General features: G+C 41.7%; 1 protein-coding gene across 2 annotated transcripts in view; it reads left to right on the plus strand.

The window, feature by feature from the left end:
• Positions 1–2576: 2576 nt before the first annotated feature.
• LOC108697713 (zinc finger protein 569) overlaps positions 2577–22505 on the plus strand; it is a 30930-nt gene continuing 11001 nt past the window's right edge. The window contains exons 1-7 of one of the 2 annotated variants that reach the window (XM_041571512.1): positions 2577–2724; positions 5891–5992; positions 8931–9063; positions 13632–13752; positions 15412–15525; positions 18149–18262; positions 20657–20764. In XM_041571512.1, the coding sequence (XP_041427446.1) occupies positions 9040–9063; positions 13632–13752; positions 15412–15525; positions 18149–18262; positions 20657–20764 (481 nt within the window). In that variant the 5' untranslated portion in view covers positions 2577–2724; positions 5891–5992; positions 8931–9039. The remainder of the gene's footprint in view (positions 2725–5890; positions 5993–8930; positions 9064–13631; positions 13753–15411; positions 15526–18148; positions 18263–20656; positions 20765–22505) is intronic. The other variant, XM_041571513.1, reaches the window with a different exon arrangement.

Raw genomic sequence — 22505 nt, forward strand, 5'->3', positions numbered from 1 at the left:
GTTTTTATGAAAACTATATTTGTTATATGCAATAGCTTAATACGTTAAACGGTTCTGGGGCTAATTACATGGGTGTTTAACTCCACTATTGGCTAGTCAGGAAATCTTAGAAAGAGCAGCACTTTGCTCCAACGAGGATTGATAGACATGAGGTGGCTTTCCCAGGCAATTAAAGGTACACTGTATCCAAAGTGGCTTTCTCTATAGTTACGACCTTGACATCAGCACTATCCCCAGACCCTCACTGCCATGCACTGGACCTGTGCCCTTCTTATTTTTAGTAGTGCACAATGATGTTGCTGGGTGGGTGACTTTTGCACACAAGGCTGCCTCGAGGGCTCCCACACCCCCATAACTTGGCTGGGATGTGGGCTGGGGTCTGGGGGAAGGTCATGAAACGGGGGGGGGGGGTCTGTTTCAGTGTCCTTCTTGCCCAATCTGACCCTGTCCTCTAAATTTCCTTAAAACTACTGTGGCAAATGTTCTCTCTGGCCTACCTTAAAGGGATTCTGTCAAGAGTTTTATGTGTTGAGATGTTAGGCTGCTGGGGGGAGGGAGGGGTGATAACAATCCAACTTTCAGGAAGAGTGGCTGAAGTTTATCAAAGCACAAGTCACATTACTTGGGGCAGCTGGGAAACTGACAATATATCTAGCCCCATGTCAGATTTCAAAATTAAATATAAAAGAAATCTGTTTGCTCTTTTTAGAAATGGATTTCAGTGCAGAATTTTGCTGGAGCAGCACTATTAACCGATGCATTTTGAAAAAAAAAAATTTTTTCCCCATGACAGTATCCCTTTAAAGGGGTTGTTCACCTTCAAACACGTTTTTCAGTTTGTTTCAGATTGTTCACCAATTTCCAATTACTTTCTATTTTCTATTTGTGACCGTTTTTTCTAATATTGAAGTGTAACGTTTTATAATTTTAGTTTTTCTACAGCAGCTTTGGGAGGAAGAGTCGCCGACTCTTTAACTGTTCTAAATTGATACATTTAGTTGAAACATTTGTTATCTTTGTCCCTGCTGAGCAGAATCCCTGAGTTTCATTAAAGGCAGCGGTTAGAATTGATACAATAGTTGCTAATATTCCACAGATACTGCTGAGAAATGTATCAACTAATTGTATCAACTAAATCTAGCAAATTGTAACAGTTCAGAATCTGCTCCTGAGCTGCCAGACTGAAACAATGGAGACACAAACATTCAAATTTAAACTAAAATTTTGGGAAAACAGTATGGGCTGAGACACACACAGAAAGATTCATGGAGATTTAGTTGCCCGGCAACTAATCGCTTCTTCTTCGGGCGACTAATCTCCTCGAAAAGCTTTCCTGCCGGCTAGAATGTAAATCACCAGAGGGATGGCACTCGGATCGCTTCGGCTTTCCGAAGTTGCCCAAAAGTTTCCTCGAAGCGTTCCAAGTGCCGTCCTGCCGTTGATTTAGATTCTAGCCGGCGGGAAGGCAGTTTGGGGAGATTAATTACCCAAAGAAGTGATTTGTTACTGGGCGATTAATCTCCCGAAATAGCAGCGTGCAGGGTCGGACTGGGGGGCCCAGGGCCCACCGGGACTGCAGACCAGGGCGCTCCCTCCGGCTGTGACAAGCCGTGCATGAATGAAGGCGCGCATGCGCACACGCCGCTGCGACGAGCCGAAAATACTTTTTTTTTTTTTTAAAAAAACGAGCATCGGCACAGGGGGTCTGACACTGGCAGTGCATGTCTCTGCCCTAAAAAACAAAAGATAGAAAGTAATTGCCTTTGTTTATGGTGAATAATCTGAAAACAATTAAACTGATACCAAGTAAACAACCCCTTTAAAGGGCATGTAAAGTCTAAACTAGAATAAGGCAAGAAATGCTGTATTTTGTATACTAAATATAAACATGAACTTACTGCACCACAAGCCTAATCAAACAAATAATTTATGCTTTCAAAGTTGGCTACAGGGGTTCACCATTTTGTAACTTTGTTAAACATCTTTGCAAGACTAAGACTGTGCACATGCTCAGTGTGGTCTGGGCTGCTTAGGGATCGTCATAAACAAAGCTGCTTGAGTTCTGCATGGCTGGTAAGTAAGGCGGGGGCTCCCCCTGCTGTTCATAAGTATAATTGTTTCCCTGCTCAGCAGTTAGGGACCATCTGACAATTCCTATCCACAGCAGTAAATGAAGGAAGAATTTCACTGCATACAGTCAGGTTTCTTAAAACGGTACACATTTTTCAATTAAAGTATATTGGAGATAGGTTTCTTTTTCATTAAAGAAAGTAAAAATTGGATTTTATTTTATTGCTTTTACATGCCTTTTAATAACCCAAAAGAAAAGGTATTTCCCAAAAACCTGCAGTCAAATAGCGCAGCCTGCGGCTTTCTAAGCAGCACCAGTTACCACAGAACAACATTAGGTTCCCCCAGCGGACGGTCTCCAGCACCAACTCAACTCTCACTGGCAGATGAACGACATCACTCTCGCTGGTACGGACTACTTTCTGAGAGGAAGGTTGTACCCTATCTTAACGTAATGACGTAACGTATAACACAAATGACGGACAGCGTCGGCCGCGTAGCGAAAGCTTCCAAGCTAGTTTTTTTTTTCTAATTAGGCGGAAGGATTCTGATTCCTGGAATGTAGATCCGGAGTTGGTGAAGGATGTAGATGGGAATGTGCTGCGGCTGCCAGTTGCAGGTTCTGTGATCTCCCTGTTACTTTATGCTCGCAGTGTGAGTATATCGTCCTGTAGGCGCCGGGTATTCCCTTCCCAGTGCTGGTTCCGGCGCTCCGCGGCCCACTACCCTGTGCTGTGTTGCAGCGCTTTACTTCTCCCTCCCCATCCCTGGCAGCGTTCTCCTTCTCTCCAGCCCTCACGCCTCCCCCGGCAGCAGTAGCAGCAGCAGCAACACTCCTCCTCCTCCTATTCTTGCTCTCTTGGAGTCTCAGTTCTCCCTGTGTCAGGCAGCGCATGTCCCGCCCCCATCCCTGGCCCTTCGCGCTGCAGAGAAAAGGCCCGTGTCACAGGGGTGTGCAGTTTTATTGGGACGGGGTCGGCTCTCTGCACTCTCATGTGTCCAAATATTCCAGCCCAGAGCGATTCTGGCTTTCCAGCTGTTTTTGCACTTCTAATTTTACCCGCAGCACCCAGAGACCCTCTAAACTGGTGGCCAGGCCCTTATTCATATGAGTGGAGTGAAATGAATGCAGCTAGCTTCTAGTGGTGCCCAGTAGGGTCATATTTGGGGCTCCCTGGTATTAAGGGCTGAATTGGCCGTCTTATTTGGGCTTAGACCCCCTGTAATCAACTTTCAGCTTCCCTCAGGACAGGTTCATGTTGCCTCTTCAGCCATTTTCCACTCCACATCTTCCTCATCCTCAAGCCAGGCAGTAGGGCAGCACCTTCCTTCTACTACAACATCCTTTTAAGGAGAACTAAAGCTTAACTAAAGAAGTAGCCAGAAATGTTGTACATTATGTTTTGGGCTTCTGTACCAGCCCAAGGCAACCACAGCCCTTTAGCAGAGAAGATCTGTGTCTCCAAAGATGCCCCAGTAGCTCCCCATCTTCTTTTCTGCTGATTCACTGCACATGCTCTGTGCTGCTGTCACTTACTGAGCTTAGGGAACCACTCACAATATACAGTACACATAGAATAGAAATGTCACAATATAAGGCTTATTAGTAATTAATACAGATAATTACTACATGGCAGCACAGACACCAGTGCAATTAGCATCAGAATTTAATAATCAGCCCTGTAGCATCAGCTTATATTACAGGCCAACTTCATTTTCTGTTGGATAATTAGCGACGACCCCTAAGCTTAGCTTCTCAACAGCTGCTCAGAGCCCACTGAGCATGTGAGTGTCACAGACACTTTCCAAGATGGTGACCCCTGTGACAAGTTTGAAGTCCTGGATCATTGCTGCTATTGAGAAGCTGAAACTTTCAGCTGCTGCAATAAGTGCAGTGCATTTTTAGCTACATTCATTTTAAGGGTTTAGTTGTCCTTTAATTGCTGCACTGGGGCCTTCATTCCTAACCTTAAAACCTTATGGTAGAACTACACAATGCCCTTACCTCTGTTGAAATGCGAGGAAGCGCAGGCGTCACGTTGGATGCACCGAATCTAAGGTAAGTAATAGGAATGTTGGACGTTGTTGCAGCGTGCATCAGACACATGGCGAATGAAGACGCGACATGCAGAGTTCAAATCAGACCGTCGTGTCAGATGAAATCAGCTTCTACATGCGACATTCCTATTACTTACATTAGATTTGGTGCATGTGTCGTGACGCCTGCGCTTCCTTGCTTTCGAACGGAGGTAAGCGCGTTGTGTAGTTCTACCCTTAGGGTAGAACTACACGGGCGATTTGAATCCGATACCTTCCATTCCGACGCGAGGAAGCGCAGGAGTCACATTGGATGCACCGAATCTCAAGTAAGTAATAGGAGTGTTGGACGTTGTTGCAGCGTGCATCAGACACATGTCGAATGAAGACGCGACATGCGACATTCCTATTGCTTACATTAGATTCGATGCATGCAACGTGACGCCTGAGCTTCGGAACGGAGGTAAGCGCATTGGGCGTTTTGAATCCGATTCCTTCCATTCCGATGCGAGGAAGCGCAGGCGTCACATCAGGTGTACTGAACCTAATGTAAGTAATAGGAATGAGGGATGTTGTCACAGCGTGAAGACACGACATGCAGCGGTCGAATCAGACAGTCGTGTCAGATGAAATCGGCTTCTACGTGCGACATTCCTATTACTTACATTGGATTTGGCGCATGCGACGTGACGACTGCACTTTGGAACGGAGATAAGCACATCAGGCATTTTGAATCAGATACCTTCTTATTACTTACCTTAGAATTCGGAGCATCCAACGTGACGCCTGCGCTTCCTTGCATCGGAACAGAAGGAATCTGATTCAAAACGCCCATGTAGTTCTACCCTTACTTGTTGCTGGACTGCAGCTCTTGCTATTCCCTAACATGTAACAAAAAATTAAAGCATGCTTGAGGTTGTAGGAGGTGCTACCAATGCACAATCGGGTTAATTCAAGCCTTATAAAGAGGTTATTCCCCATTACATTAACTTTTAATGGGGGAATGTAATAAAAGTTGCAAACAGCAAAACAATTAGCACAAATAAGAATAAAAAGTCTCATTTCGTAATGTAATACTCTTCCCTAAAATGTTATTACATTGCAAAATTTGCATTGCGAATTTGAATTGCGCATTGCCCACTTTTAAGAAGCGCTTGAAGGTGTCGTAATCTTTTGGAGCAAATGTAACAACGTTTTCAGTGAGAAGTTTTGCTACATTCACTGCGCACTGCCGCTAACTATAAAATTCACAAACCTTCTTCCACTGTCGGAAGTGGTCGATAAACAGTTCGGGTTCGTAAAAGCTATATTAAATTCTCACGAAGGCAAATTTTTTTTGCACTGAGGCATAACTTGAATATTTTTATAAAAAAATAAAATGAAAAAATAGCAAGCTATAGCCTCGGAGAACAATTTGTTTGCTCCTGGGGTCCCGTTTAAAAGCTGGAAATAGGCATACAATTCAACAACTAATAAAAACGGTTTTCTATATTGCATGAAAAGTTAACGAAGTGGTTTGGTGGGTTAAAGGCATTTTGGCAAAACCTTGTTGGGCAACACAGTTTTTCCCCATAGCGTAACTTTAAATAGAAATGTATGTGCCACATCACGGTCACTGGTTTGCTGATGACATTGTTTTTATGTTGATTGTAGGCAAAAGAATTCTTGTGATGAAATCACCAGTTTCCCCAGTGGGGACATATATGCTTCCTGTGTTTCCCCCCTTGCTTCCATGGATTTATGCCCTACACACTGTAATGCTCTTTTTCTTCATTGCTCTCAGATCTATTGATGCAGCTACAGAAGGGCAACTGGGAAGGGAGCTCAGGCATAGAGTGAAGCTCAGATGGCCGCATCAGGAGCGCTATCCAAATTATAACCCAGGGTATGTCGTCCCCTCTCTCTTTTGCTACTGCCGTGTGCTTCTACTTATATCCAGATGATTAATTGTATTTACAGGTATGGGATCTATTATCCGGAAACCCGTTACCCAGAAACCTCAGAAATACTCATAGACTCCATTGTAATCCAATAATTTATATTCTTAATATGGACTTTCTTTTTCTTTGTAATAATAAAGCAGTGCATTGTACTTGATCCAAAGTAAGATCTAATTAATCCTAATTAGAGGCAGACCAATCCTATTTAAAGTAGGCCAATATATGGAGATCCAGATTATGGTAAGATCCCTTATCTGGAAAAACCCAGGTCCCGAGCATTCTGGATAATGGTACAGGTATGAGATCCGTTATCTGGAAACCCGTTATCCAGAAAGCTCCGAATTACAGAAAGGCCATCCATTTTATCCAAATAATCCACTTATTTTTTTAATGATTTCCTTTTTCTCTAATATTAAAACAGTGCCTTGTACTTGATCCAAACTAAGATATAATTAATCCTTATTGGAGGCAAAACCAGCCTATGGGATTTATTTAAGGTTTAAATGATTTTGTAGTAGATTTAAGGTATGAAGGTCCAAATTACGGAAAGATCCGTTATCTGGAAACCCCAGGTCCCGAGCTTTCTGCATAACAGGTCCCATACCTGTATATGTTTTTATTTTATTCATCGTGTGCCCCAGCCTTGTATGCAAAGCTTATTTTAATATCATTTATTATTAAGACCTGTTTCTAGGGCAGAATTAAAAAAAAAATGATTGTTCGCATCAGGGAATAGTAATTGAGTTTGGCTTCCTAACCTGTATTGTTCTCTCTCCTCTGCCTCCCACCTAATAATGGGCCAGAACATTAACTCTTCCCATGTATGGCATAAATAGTTCTTCATTTGTAACCTGGATTAAATGTAGTAGGTTTTGACTTACTGTGTAACAGATGGTTTAGCCATATGATATTATCTCCTCGTAGCCATAGGGTTCAGCAAAATGAATCGTTTTCACATACAAGCACCAACTCGCGTAATCACCGGCATCACTAACACTAAGTGCCCCCTGAGCAAGTATATTTCACGTAGGTGTGAAATGTTTTGGAATAATATGCATTTGGGCAACTGGATTGCTGATTGATAGCACCTTGGGAGAAATTAATGGAGCTTTAATTATTCATACATCTGCTATTTTGTAATTCTGCATACTGGAGCCCATTCATTATTGCTCTGTCCAGTAATCTTGCCTCTGGTCTGATTGCACAGAGAGGCACTGGGTTGGCAAATCTGCCCAGGGGGCATTTTCAAGAGCCAGCTTTTGTGTAGGAAGGGGCAAATGGAGGTCCTTTAAGAGTTTGTTGAACTACATCTTTAAAGGAAAACTATATCCCCAAAATGAATACTAGAAATGTTGTACATAATGTTTTGTGCTTCTGTACCAGCCCAAGGCAACCACAGCCCTTTTAGCAGTAAAGATCTGTGTCTCCAAAGATGCCCCAGTAGCTCCCCATCTTCTTTTCTGCTGATTCACTGCACATGCTCTGTGCTGCTGTCACTTACTGAGCTTAGGGACCCACTCACAATATACTGTACACATAGAATAGAAATGTCACAATATAAGGCTGATTAGTAATTAATACAGATAATTACTACATGGCAGCACAGAAACCAGTGCAACTAGCATCAGAATGTAATAATCAGCCCTGTAGCATCAGCTTATATTACAGGCCAACCTCATTTTCTGCTGGATAATTAGTGACGACCCCTAAAATTAGCTTCTCAACAGCTGCTCAGAGCCCACTGAGCATGTGAGTGTCACAGACACTTTCCAAGATGGTGACCCCCTGTGACAAGTTTGAAGTCCTGGATCATTGCTGCTATTGACAAGCTGAAACTTTAGACTGAGGCAATAAGTTCAGTATATAAAATATGGCATTTTTAGCCACATTCATTTCCGTATTCATTATTAGGGTTTAGTTCTCCTTTAAGCAACAGTTTATATCAAATTAAGTAGCCTATTAAAGTATCTTACCAAACTGGTGTATATACTGTATGTCTAAGTAAATATTGCCCTTTTACATTTCTTACCTTGAACCACCATTTCGTGATGGTCTGTGTGCTGCCTCAGAGATCACATGACCAGAAATACTGCAGCTCTAACTGTAAAAGGAAGAAGCATGACCTAACTTGTATGGTTTTTTTGGTTGGTTTCTGTGCACCGTGAATCACAGGATCCGAGGGTGCGGTCCTTATTTTTTAAAATAGCAATTTTCTATTTAGGATTACCCAATGGCACATACTACTAAAAGTATATTATGAAAATGAAGCAGGGTTTTGCATATGAGCTGTTTTATGTAATATCTTTTTATAGAGACCTACATTGTTCAGGAGGTATCGTTTTCCTTTAAGCCTACAACTGAAAGCTCATTTTGGTAGTTGTAGTTCAGCTGCCCATTCCTGCACTAGAGTACGTTCTTTGTTATGCTTTTAATGCTTTTGCAGTATTCCTTTTTGTTTTTCTACCATTCACATCACCCAGCCCAAGCTTTAGTGCTGCAGCCATGAAAGCAGTTGTCAATTTTGTCTGCTCTGTCCATTAGGAGCCAATTGAAAATTAATATCTAAGAGTAATATCATGCTTTAGGCTCGCTTCTGATTGGTTCACATTACAGAGCTAGTTAATGCTTTCATTTCTGAACCAGGGCTGGGTGATAATTACAAGGAATAACAGTGGCCATAACTAAATAGGAAACCATAAATATACCATATTGCAAAATAGCTTTTTTTCAAGGATTTTAACAGAATCCCATAACTTTTTATGGAAATAATAATCAAGTTTTTGTCTCCAAAGGGAACTTTTTTTTTCTTTTTTTGATATTGTTCCCTCTTTATCATTGCTGTTCTGTCTGTGCATTTTATCAAAACTTTGCTTTTCTCCCTAGGCTTCAATAAGAGCATATTTTACTAGTTGCAGTTTATATCTTTGCTGATCGTTCAGCACACTGCGGCTTTGGACTTTACAGAAGATTTAATATAATATTGTGTGACAATATGGCAGACCATGTTTCTCCAAAGGTAAGGCAAAGATTTTGTAAAATTATTTTATGTATACTTTTTTTTTTAAAATACAGCTTCAGTGTGATTGGGATCCTTTTCTACAGAATAAACGGTCTTATACAACTATTGTTCTGTGTAGACCTGGCAAAACTCAGGCTCAGGTGGTTGATAATAATTTGTGCATTTGTGACCTATTCTCAAGGGTAAGGGCACACGGGCAGATTCGGGGTGATTAGTCGCCCCAGCGACAAATCGCCTCCCTCTTCTTCGGGACAACAATCTCCCCGAACTGCCTTCCCGTCGGCTATAATGAAAAATCACCAGTGGGATGGCACTCGCGGTGCTTCGTTTTCCGAAATTGCGTCACAAGGAAACTTCGGGCTAACGGCAGTCTGGTCTTTCTTTCAAAAATAATTCATCGGTGGATTGCATGTCGTTCCTGACATACAGAGCTGCTGCTGAGAGATCAGCACAGGGATACTGTCATGGGGAAAAAATTTATTTCAAAACGCATCAGTTAATAGTGCTGCTCCAGCAGAATTCTGCATTGAAATCCGTATCTCAAAAGAGAGAAATAATGTTTTATATTTATATTGTCAGTTTCCCAGCTGCCCCCAGTCATGTGACTGTGCTTTGATAAACTTCAGACACTCTTTACTGCTGTACTGCGAATGATCCCCCCCTCCCCCCCAGCAGCCTAACAACAGAACAATGGGAAGGTAACCAGATAACAGCTCCCTAACACATGATAACCGCTGCCTGGTAAAAATAAGAACAGCACTCAATAGTAAAAATCCAGGTCCCACCGAGACGCATTCAGTTACATTGAGTAGTAGAAACAACAGTGTGCCAGAAAGCAGTTCCATTCTAAAGTGCTGGCTCTTTCCGAAAGCACCTGACCAGGCAAAATGACCTGAGATGGCGCCTACACACCAAAATTACAACTAAAAAATACACTTGCTGGTTCAGGAATTACATTTTATATTGTAGAGTGAATTATTTGCAGTGTAAACAGTATCATTTAGAAATAAAAACTACACTATAAAAATCATGACAGAATCCATTTAAGACTTCTACCTGCTGTGACGGGCTGTGATGCCATGCTAACAGCAGTATGGTCTTTCTTTCAAAAATAATTCATTTGTAGACTGCGTGCTGTCATTCCTAACATGCAGAGCTGCTGCTGAAAGATCAGCACGTTGCAGAATTGGACCTGTCATCCAGACGTAAAATTCTGTATAATAAAAGTGCTTTTCAAATTAAACATGAAATCCAAATTATTTTTTTTATTAAAGTCTTCATAGCTGTTGTAAACACATTTAAAAATATCAGCTGTCAATCAAATATTGCCTGCCTTAGGCATAGAGGCAGGGCAAGCAATTACTTTCACTTTATATTCAGCACTTCATAGATGTCACTGCTCTCCCCACATTCCCCCAGTTCTCTTTATCATTTAATTGTGTAGCCAGGGCATGAGGATGGACATCAGGTCCCCCCATTCTGGTGCACAAACAAGACTCTGAGATGATACAAGGCTTGTCTTAATAACAGTGTCCACAAAATGGCTCCTGCCTGCTTGCTATAATTATGAATTCCCAGACTGAAGGAAACAAGATTCAAATAATTTATACAGTGTAATTAAAGTTAATTTTGCTTGACTAACAGGATAAAATAGGATTTGGACAGAGCAGACAAAATTGACAACTGCTTTCATGGCTGCAGCACTGAAGCTCAGGCTCGGGCCACATAAGCAAGTGTCACTGGGCTGCTGCCAGGAGACTGTTGCAGCCAGCAGTCAGAAGTACTTGCATCTTGCTGGCAGAACAGTAAGTCTAACTACAAGCATTTTCAGCTATGCCCATCTCCACAGATGGAGGGCTGGAGGAGAGAAATGGAGCTTTGCCATGAATTCTCAACATACAATTACACTTGCAATCATTCTGAGCCTTCCATTGATATTAGTAATGCTGCTTACTTGCACACCCCAGCACTCACTCTGCCTCTTCAACAAAGCTAGGGTCATGTTCTTGTTCTTTTATTTCCCTGGTTATATGTCTGTATGTATGTACTGTATTTATTTTATTATTCTTGACGAGCAACCAACACCAGTGAACAGGTATCTAAGCAAATACATTGGTTTACCATATTACAAAGGTGAATGTGGAGCTGTGGGCTAGTTCCACACTATGTGGGTTTTGGCCTGAGAGGAAATGCAGGCTGAGAATCCGTTCCTCCTCAGGTTACTCTACCTGCACCCAAAAACATTGACTCTGCTCAGGTGCTGGTGGATGCAACGGATTTTGGTGACAAAGTGTGAGATTTTGCATTTTGTGCCGAAATCTGCCGTGGTTGCCTGCACCTAAGCGGAGGCAATGTTCCCAGGTGCAGGTATATCAACAGAAGGGCAGTAGCATTAGAGCGGATTCTTGGCCTGCATTTCATCACGGGCCGAGATCCACATAGTGTGACGTTATTAGTGCATTTGTTGCCATTAATGCATTTATATACCAGTTCTCATCAAAGCTGCAGCTGCTGTGGCTCATTGCGTTACCGTTACTGAAAAAGACTTAGGGGCTGATTCACTAAAGGTCGATATTCCTTAACACACAGTTTTGTGCGTTATTTAAGATGCGTTATTTAAAGGAGAAGGAAAGGTTAAAACTAAGTAAGCTTTATCAGAAAGGTCTATATAAACACACCAGTAAACCTTCAAAGTAATGCTGCTCTGAGTCCTTTGTCAAAAGAAACACAGCATTTCTTTCCTTCTATTGTGTACTCATGGGCTTCTGTATCAGACTTCCTGTTTTCAGCATAAATCTCCAGGGCAGGGCTTGAGCATGCTCAGTTTGCCTCTCTCCCCCACCCTCCTCCTATCCCTGCTGTAATCTGAGATCAGAGCTATGAGTGAGCAGGGAGAGACTCAGGCAGGAAGTGATGTCACACCAAGCGAATATGGCAGCTGCTATCCTAAACTAACAGACCGCATCTAGAGCTGTTTACTCAGGTATGGTAAAGCATTCTGCAGAATAAATATGGTGTTCTAGCTTGCACTATTGTGGCTAATCTATTGGCAATAAACTGTCTTGGAACTTTCCTTCTCCTTTAAGGAATAATTCATCAAAGTATTTTCGCAAGCGTTAATTCTACATTTGTGCACAGCGGTATTCTAATCGCATTGCAGTGCAATATTTATAGAAATAATCCTAACGCATTATTCACTAACATCTTTTCAGCGATAAAAGCATTTAACACCTCCCAGGACTAGGCGTTACTAAACAACATCAGATGAATTAATAGAGGAAGATGTAGTGAGGAGCTGTAGGGCAGCAATTAAAGACCTTTATGAGGAACTGGAGCCGTATCATCAGCCACTAACCCATTTTCATGATACCTTGGGCAGATCCAGAATGCACTACGTTCTGTGTCATGGAATTATATTAAGTTAAGGAATGACTAGAACACTGTAAAAAAGAGACTTCTACTGTGCCAGTGGCATCCCAAATGTCTTATGTGCTATAAATTGCACTAATAATGTGTGACAATATGAAATGTCCTAAAATACCGCACAAAATAACGCATACTATAAAATACAGCACACCATTCAGCTAAAATTAACGTAAAAATATCACTTCTTAAGTTAGACAAGTGAACTTTTAGTGAATCGATCGTTAATTCTAAAAATAGACAGTTCACTAAATGTGACTTTACTGGAACTTTTTTTTTTTTTTTTGCTTATGGGTGAAAACATTGGAAATCAATCAGGAACTCAGATTGCTGAATTCCCAATATATCCCTTTAGCTGTCAATACTTTTAGAACCGCTGGTGTTTGTATTTTGTTCTGCAGCCAAGGTCTGTAGTATGCTAAACCAGGCAGTTGTTTCAGCCATAATGAATAATCATTTGGAGAGTGAAAGAACAAAAATAAGCAAAATCATGTTAAGTTTTACACTGAAGCATAGAGCTTAGTACATCGGATCTTAAAGGGGAACTCTGGCTTCCAAACCAAAATTTGATAAAGAGGCCCACATAACACAGAAACCCCTAACATACTATCGCTGTTGTGTTTCTTCAAAAAGTATGAATAAATGCCATTTTCTATGCTGAAATCCAGCTGTTTAACAGTTCTTCACTTTCTGCATTATTTGAAATCCTGGCAGGGAAGGAGGGACTAAACACTGATGTTACACATTGTAACAACTTCTCCACAGCTTACAGACAGCATGCAGGAACTACATAACCCACAATGCATTGCACTGTGATGTTCATTTCCTTATTAAAATCACGTGTGCAGGGAATTGTGAGGTTTGGAGGATGCAGGCAGAGGACAGATGGCTGTTGATACAAAGTAACAGTAGTCAGCCAGCTCAGCAAAGTAGTCAGACAGATCAGAAGGAGAGCAGGGGGCTAGGATTAGGGAACTGTTCCAAACCATTACAAATCATGAAAAGTCTGCATATTTTTTAATTGATGTATATTGCAAAGTTGCTTGAAAATGTGTTTACTTTTCAAAAAGCTAATGTTTTTGAGGAGTTCCCCTTTAATTTATTCCCTATGTTCTTACTCGGCCTCCTTTTTATTCCTTTAGGTAATATTCCGAGATGTTGCTGTTTATTTCTCTGAAAAGGAGTGGGATCTCCTTGAAGGATGGCAGCGAGACCTTTACACTGGCGTAATAAAAGAAATTCATGGAATTCTCATATCCCTCGGTATAGTACATATGGGTGCTTTGGAAGTGCAATTTGAAGGGAAAGTGTTTACCCACAAAGCATATTTATTGCCATGCCCCAAATTATGTTATACATCAATTGGGAGTCCACATCTGATCTCTATCTAATTAAGCCCAAGGGACTCGCCCCAGTTCTCAGGCAATCGCATTCGAAAATTCCTTTATCCAAAGATAACTGTCCCAAGGCTTTTCTCAGTAAAAAAAAATTCTTTATTTAAATTAGCATTAAAAATTCAGATACAAACTCACCCCACCAGGCCCACCTTACGCGTTTCACCTTCCGGCGCTTAGTCATAGGTGTATCTGTAAACAGCAGAGGACATGCTGTTTACAGATACACCTATGACTAAGCGCCGGAAGGTGCGAAACGCGTAAGGTGGGCCTGGTGGGGTGAGTTTGTATCTGAATTTTTAATGCTAATTTAAATAAATAAAAAAATTTTACTGAGAAAAGCCTTGGGACAGTTATCTTTGGATAAAGGAATTTTTGAATGCCCCAAATTATACCTATGGTGGGGTAATTTATCAAAATCAGAATTTCTCATATATTTCTAAAATATACGCCAACCAAATCCTCACTGGTTATTTCCCCTTATTTATCAATACATTTTCCCAAAAAAATCGTGAAAAATTCAGATTTTTTTTTTTCTGCCTGAAAACCATGGAATCTTCGGATTATTGCACAAAACCCAGCGCAGATCAGTATATCTTCAGGACTTCTCCTATTGACTTACATACAACCTCGGCTGGTCTGGGATGCCAGATTTTCAGATTCTGACTTTTTCCATCCTTGTGGTATAATAGTTTTTTTTTTTTTCACAAAAATTCAGATTTTATAGTTAAAAAAAAACAAAAACTCAAATGTTTTAAGTTTTTGGCATTCAGACTTTAATAAATAACCCCTTAGTGTCCTGTTGTTAGTTCCATTACCATCTCCATGTTATCGTTGAGGCATTTGCTGATCAGTGGAGTGCTGGTCATGTTTCTGGGAAGGAAAATGGAGTTTACTGCCATTTTTTAAAGCTGTCATAGACCTAATTTATGTGTCTCCATGGGATTTACAGTTAGTTGAATTCATCCTTTGCTTATAGATTGAGTTAATGCACAAAATGTTTACTGTGCCTTTGATTACCATTCATTGATGGAGTGCAACGGAAGTGAAAGATGTAGTAGATCCTCAGCCTGTTTGAGACCTGCCGAAGGGCAGAGACACACGCTCAGATTCGGAGAGATTTAGTCGCCCGTCGATAAACTGCCTCCCGCCAGATACAATCTAAATTGCCGGCAGGATGGCACTCGGAGTGCTTAGTTTTCTGAAGTTTCCCGATGTTTAATCGCTAGGCAACTTCATAAAATGAAGCGCACCAATTGCCATCCCACCGGCGATTTACATTCTAGCTGGCGGGAGGCAGTTTGGGGAGATTAGTCGCCCCGAAGAAGAGGAGATTTGTTGCCGGGCGACTAATCTCCCCAAATCTGAGCTTGTGTCTCTGCCCTTAGTTCTCTGTGGGGTCAGTGGCGTTAATGGGATACTAAATGCTTCCCCGGTAGAAGAGAACGCTGTTTGAAGGGTGGTAGTAAAATACATGCATCCTCTTTTTTTACTTACCTTGTCATTTTTGTGTGTTTTCCCCCCAAAGGATTTATTATTCTTAATCCAAACAACTTCTTAAGGATTCAGCCAGAAGATGAACCATGTCGGAAAAGCCGTTATGTGTTAGAAAGAAATGAAAGCATAAATATCACAGAGCCTGGTGAGTTAGCTCTTGAATGGAACTTGATTGCTTTCTGCGAGATTTATTCTTACTATTACTGGTGTGTAATAAAAACGTTGAATTAATGGAATTCATTTCTAGACACTGTATTGAATCGTACGGAGTCGTACAGATTCTGTGATTCATTTACATTCAGCAAGTCGAAATGATACCTTTTCAATACGATAGGGTGTCCCTCACCCTAATAAATATTTCTGCTTTGCTTTTATAGATGCTGGTTTAGTAAAGTACCATGGACTGATTACATTTTCCACTCCTTTGCTCCCATTCTCCCTCCCCCCCCCCCAAATCGAAGTCTTTCTCTCTAAAACTTGACTTTAAGGGCTAGTCCACACGGGGAGATAGCGACGCGTTTGCGGTCGCGGTCACAAAGCGCCGCGACCGGCGCAGGCGACAGTTTTGTATGGGCGCCTATGTAAAAACGCCTGTGCTAACCACACGAGGCGATGCGCTTTTCAACAGTCGCCTGAAAATGCCTCGCCAGGCTTTTTCAGGCGACTGTTGAAAAGCGCATCGCCTCGTGTGGTTAGCACAGGCGTTTTTACATAGGCGCCCATACAAAACTGTCGCCTGCGCCGGTCGCGGCGACTGTCGCGGCGCTTTGTCGCCGCAAACGCGTCGCTATCTCCCCGTGTGGACTAGCCCTAAAGGGGAGGGGGGTGATGAATTTCTAAAATGTATATAATTATCTTTAAATGTATGGTTCTCCTTTAAGCTAACTTTCAGTATGTTATAGAAAGGCCAATTCTAAGCAGCTTTTAAATTGGTATTTTTTTTCCTATAGTTTTTTAAATTATTTATTTCCTTCTGATTCTTTCCATCTTTTAAAGTCACCGGCGCCATTTAAAATCAAATGATCTGTGAGGCTAAGAATGTGTTTTTCTTGCTTTTTACTACTCCCCTTTCTATTCAAGCCCCCTCGCCCTATTCATATTCCAGTCTCTTATTCGAATCAATGTATGGTTGCTTGGGTGATTCGGACCATAGCAACCAAATTGCTATAATTGCAAACTGGAGAGCTGCGTACTAAGCTCAATACTTCAAAAATCACAAATAACAAAAAATGAGAACCAGCTGCACTTTGTTTCAGAATATCACTCTGCGTTAATTTAATTTAAATGAGATTGAAACCCATTTATACAACCTTGGCCCTCTGCTGAGACCTCACTCTCAAACCCCAGCACAGATTCACCCCTATGTTGGCCCCATTCCCTGGTACTTCATAGTAAAAGCAGAGTAGTGCAACACAGCTTGCAGCTACCATCTCTGCCTGCTTGACTTCATTTTGCTGACTCTCTTGCAATCAGAAACACGTAGAGTTGAAGCTGCTCTAGTTCTGGCATCAGCAAGGTTGGTGATCACTGCAAGAGAGTCAAGTGGACAGAGATGATAGTCCCACAACCCTGTGTTGCCACTTTGTCTGTTATCAAAAGGTAAAAGGGGAGCTATTTATTCTTCCTTCTACTCTCCTGTGCTGTAGTTCAGGGCTGGAACTAGGGGTAGGGTGGCAGGTACCTCTTAAGCTGTCTTGTGCCCAGGCCCGGACTGGAAATCTGTGGGTTCTGGCAAATGCCAGAGGGGCTGCTGAATGGTCCATAGAAAGGTACCATATAGTGGGCTGGTAGGGGGCTGTTTGGGCCTCTGGGTACTTGGAATGGCAGGGCCTATTTTGACTCCCAGTCCAGGCCTGCTTCTGCCTACTCCTAGTCTGTTTTCGCAGCTCTCTTTGGTTCCCCCCTCCGCTGATCTCTCCTCTCTGTCTCTCTGCCCCCTTCCCCTCTGTCTCTCTGCCCCCTTCCTCTCTGTCTCTCTGCCCCCTTCCCCTCTGTCTCTCTGCCCGCTTCCTCTCTGTCGCTCTCTGCCCCCTTCCTCTCTGTCGCTCTCTGCCCCCTTCCTCTCTGTCGCTCTCTGCCCCCTTCCTCTCTGTCGCTCTCTGCCCCCTTCCTCTCTGTCGCTCTCTGCCCCCTTCCTCTCTGTCGCTCTCTGCCCCCTTCCTCTCTGTCGCTCTCTGCCCCCTTCCTCTCTGTCGCTCTCTGCCCCCTTCCTCTCTGTCGCTCTCTGCCCCCTTCCTCTCTGTCGCTCTCTGCCCCCTTCCTCTCTGTCGTTCTCTGCCCCCTTCCTCTCTCTCTCTCTGCCCCCTTCCTCTCTCTCTCTCTCTCTGCCCCCTTCCTCTTTTGTCGCTCTCTGCCCCCTTCTTCTTTGTCGCTCTCTGCCCCCTTCCCCTCCCCTCTGTCGCTCTCTGTTTCTCTTGTCCCCTCCGTCGATCTCACCTCTTTCCCCGCTCTCTCCCCGTCCTGCGTATGCACATACGGCGGGGGAGCGGGGAGGCAGTTTTGCCTAGGGCCCCCCACTGGCTTGGCCCGACCCTGCTGCAGTTGCAAAGCAAAATCCTGCATGCAAAGCCATACCTTCAGAAAAAGGAAAATTAAATGGTTAGAGTCTCATTGAATTAGGAAAGGGATCATTGAATGTACTTAATATATAAACACAGTTGTAATCTGTAAATGTGAAGACACTTTTAGAATTTCTTTTAAATTGCTTTCCTTTCAAAGGAATTGGTGGAACTATCGTTTATGATTATTTTTATTATTGTTATACCCAGACTGTGGTTTGGTGAATCCTGATATTTTATTAACTGTCCAGCTTGGTGAAAAGCAGCGTGTTGCAGATACTTATGAAGAGGATGGAGGAAGAAATGTGTCACTGCCTAGCACAAGTAAGCTCAATAATTACAGCTGTAAATTAATATATATTTGTCTGTGCATGTTTATTAGAGATTAAAGTGGTGGGTATACCATATACCAGAAACACAAATACTTACACCTTCAGCTGCTTAACTGCTACGGCCCTCGTCGTTTTCAAACCTCGAAAACGGGTGTTGGAATAAGAGGATGGTGCATTCTTCTCCACTACTCTAGCCCACACTAATTCTTTGTGGTTTGAGATGCATGTTTATCTCCTCCTTTTTTCTTTTCCTAGAGAGAGTCAGCTTTTGCCTCTCATTTAAAAATCGGAGTTTTAAGGTGGGATAGTGAGACTGTGTGCCCAAAAACCTCTGGGGCTTAAGATCTGCTTTGAGTTTTATGGTGGTGAAAGGGGGTGGCCTTTCAACCTAAGCTTGCTGGTTCTGCTGCTCCCTGTGTTAAAATATGGAGACTGCTAAATTGGAGACAATATTCACAAGTGGTTTTGCTCAAACTAATCTGATATTTGCTTTTGTTTTCTTACATGTGGGTAACTGTTAAAATCTAATTGGTGATTTGTTTCTATGGGCACCATCACCGGTGATGTTTGTCTCCAATGTTAAAGGGATACTGTTATGGGAAAACATGTTTTTTTCCAAATGCATCAGTTAATAGTGCTGCTCCAGCAGAATTATGCACTGAAATCCATTTCTCAAAAGAGCAAACAGATTTTGTTATATTCAATTTTGAAATGTGACATGGGGCTAGACATATTGTCAATTTCCCAGCTGCCCCCAGTCATGTGACTTGTGCTCTGATAAATTTCCCCCCCCCCCCCTCAGCATCCTAACAACAGAACAGTGGGAAGGTAATGAGATAGCAGCTCCCTGACACAAGATAACCGCTCCCTGGAAGATCTAAGAACAGCGCAAGTCCCATTGAGACTGATTCAGTTACAAGTAGGATAAATAACAGCCTGCCAGAAAGTAGTTCCATCCTAAAGTGCAGGCACATGTCACATGACTGGGGGCAGCTGGGAAACTGATAAAATATCTAGCCCCATGTCAGATTTCAAAATTGAATATAAAAAAAATCTGTTTGCTCTTTTGAGAAATGGATTTCAGTGCAAAACTATTAACTGATGTGTTTTGGAAAAATAATGTTTTTCCATGACAGTATCTCTTTAATAAATACACCCCAAGTTTGAGTTAAAGGGGTGGTTCACCTTTAACTTAACTTTTAGTATGTTATAGAATGGCTAATTATAAGCAACTTTTCAATTGATTGTCTTTTTTTATAGTTTTTGCCTTCGTCTTCTGACTCTTTTCAGCTTTCAAATGGGGTCATCTAAAAACAAATGCTCCATAAGGCTACACATTCATTTTTAGTGCTACTTTTTATTACTCATGTTTTTATTCAGGCCCTCTCCTATTCATATTCCAGTTTCTTATTCAAATCAATGCATGGTTGCTAGGGTAATTTGGACCCTAGCAACCAGATGCCTGAAATTGCAAACTGGAGAGCTGCTGAATAAAAAGCTAAATAACTCAAAAACCACAAATAATAAAAAATGAAAACAAAATGCAAATTGTTTCAGAATATCCCTCTCTACATCATACTAACACTTAATTTAAAGGTGAACTACCCCCTTTCTTTAAGTTAAACCCTGAGACTTTGGACTGACAGACCTAGGTTGGCAATTTAGCATGACATAAATGCCAAACTCGATAGGTCTGTTGAATTTTTTTAATTTATTTTCAGCATTTAAATAGTTCCTTTGCTTTCTGTTATTTGGAAAGCTGGGCTCACACTGCATTTTTTTTTTTTTTTTGCATCTTTTTGAATAATTGGTAAGAGAAGCAGCAGAACTACACATTGTATCTCCCTGATTTTAAGGTGCTATTGATAGGGCCATAACTGTTGCTCCCGAGATACTGAGCAGCTAACCGACTGCTCAACTGAGCCTCAGAATGTGCTAAAAATACCAAATATTGAGAGCATTTTTTAGTCCACAGAGTTTTTTTGATAATTTGTTCCTAGTAAAGCAGAATGTATTTCAATTATACAAATGGGACATAGCGTTGCACCCCTAAATATGTTACCCCCAGATGTGCTTACACTAATCTATAATGGTGCCATCCATGTTGCAGTCTGCCTGATCTTGTTACTATAGTGTGTTTGGTGCAAGGTTTAGCTCGTCCTGCCATAAGGGAGCGGCATACTCAAGAGCTGCCACCTGCTAAATATGCACAAATACATTGTTATTTCAGATGCAAGGGAAATCTGGAACAGGAATTTCAATTGTTCTCTTCTCATCTTTAGGTCAATGTAAAGGGAATTGTATTTTTTAACAATACTGTAAATATGCTTTCATTGTTTGTTTGTTTTTTAATTTCTCTAATATGAAAGTGTTTTAATGTTAACAGGCAAGTTCATTGACAAGTTTGGGGAATATACTGCTGTCAAGCAGGAAGCTCATATAGCAGATTATACAATTATTCCCAATATAGAACCGTTGAATAGTCCAAAAAAGCGTAAGTTGCATTGGTCTTTTTTTTTTCCCTTGAATATTAAAAACATTGGCCTACTTGGCACATGTACTAGCCATGTTATTGTACATGTTAATTGCCTTATTAAATGCAGAGCAGATTTTTATATTGAAAACAATATATATAATTTATTTTTTTAAAGCATCTGGTGTGTATCCTTGAGCTTTCATTTAGGGAAATCAAGGACTGTATATTTATTGTAGGTGTAAAAGTCATATCATTTGTGAACTGTTGGCGATCAAGTTTTTAAAACTGTTAGACAAGCATTTTTCCTTAAAGCAGTGCTTTATTCTGGAACTTTAAGGTATCTATGCATATAGTCCTATAATTAGCAACTGTTTAATTTAGTTTGTATAATCTTAATACATAGGAAAGCAGCCCACACACACCATAAACTAATAAAGGTAAAAACCCTGTAGAATTGGTGGGAAAAAGGCTAAAGCTTAATTTATTAATTAATTTATGAACTAAGCCAATTAACTAGTCATTAATAAGTAAAAAGGACATACTAAAGCAAGAAAAATTGTTCTAGCTGGCTTCTTATTAGGGATGCACCGAATCCAGGATTCGGTTCAGGATTCGACCTTTATCAGCAGGATTCGGATTCGGCCGAATCCTTCTACCCGACCAATCTGAATCCTAATTTGCATATGCAAGTTAGGGGTGGGGAGGGAAATGACTAGACATTTTTGTCACAAAACAAGTTAAAAAATGTTTTCCCCTTCCCACCCCTAATTTGCATATGCAAATTCGGTTTGGTATTCGGCCGAATCTTTCGCAAAGGATTTGGGGTTTCGGCCAAATCCAAAATAGTGGATTCGGTGCATCCCTACTGCTAATAATTGACCCCAGTAGGGTGCCTTTATGAAAATCGCTCTCAATCTGCAACAGCCGGCCAAGAACTCGCCTCCCATGAGCTAAAACAATATTGTTTTGGTCTTACCACCGTTTTCCTTTTTTTGTGTGTGTGCTCCTCCAATTAACACAGTAAATCTTATAAATCAAACATCAATGAACTTACTATTGGTGTCAGAGTGTGATGACAACAGGATTTTGGCAGTAGGTTACTGACTTCTAGTGATGTACGTGTCAGGTTTTGCCCGACTGCGACTTCCGGGTTCCTTCTATAGACCCGCGCCAACCCGCCCCGCCAATTACGTGGCAAAAAGGGGCGGGCGGTAAGACGCGCGTCTATAAAAAAAGGAAGCGGGCAGTGCAAGGTGGCGGGCTCGGAAAGCTCAACCCGGACCCACTTGCAACCGGAGGTGCGAGGTCAGCCCAACCCACCCGACCCGCGGGTATCGGGCTGGACCGCACATCACTACTGGCTTCCTACTGCCCTACACCTTGGAACTGAAGGAGGAGAAAGTAAACTTAAACTCTAAAAAATACTCAGTTGGCCAGCACTACACTAAAATGTAACTTAAAGAGATTCTGACACCAGAGATTAAACCATTTTTAAATCTATCATAGTATTGGCTTTGTTTGCTACTTATAATTTTGCCATAAAGTATTTGCTCAAAGCTTTTACATTACCCATCTGACTCCCTGTGCTAGTCTATGAGGGGGCTGCCATATTTGTGCAGCAGTCCGTTAATCAGGCCCGGATTTGTGGAAAGGCCACCTAGGCCCGGGCCTAGGGCGGCAGGATTTTAGGGGGGCGGCATGCAACCCAACCACACTCACTTTGGTTCAAAAACACTGGGGATGCGCTGGAGATACAATA

This window comes from Xenopus laevis, chromosome 7S (assembly GCF_017654675.1).
Source record: "Xenopus laevis strain J_2021 chromosome 7S, Xenopus_laevis_v10.1, whole genome shotgun sequence".
In the NCBI taxonomy this organism is placed as follows: Eukaryota; Metazoa; Chordata; class Amphibia; order Anura; family Pipidae; genus Xenopus; species Xenopus laevis.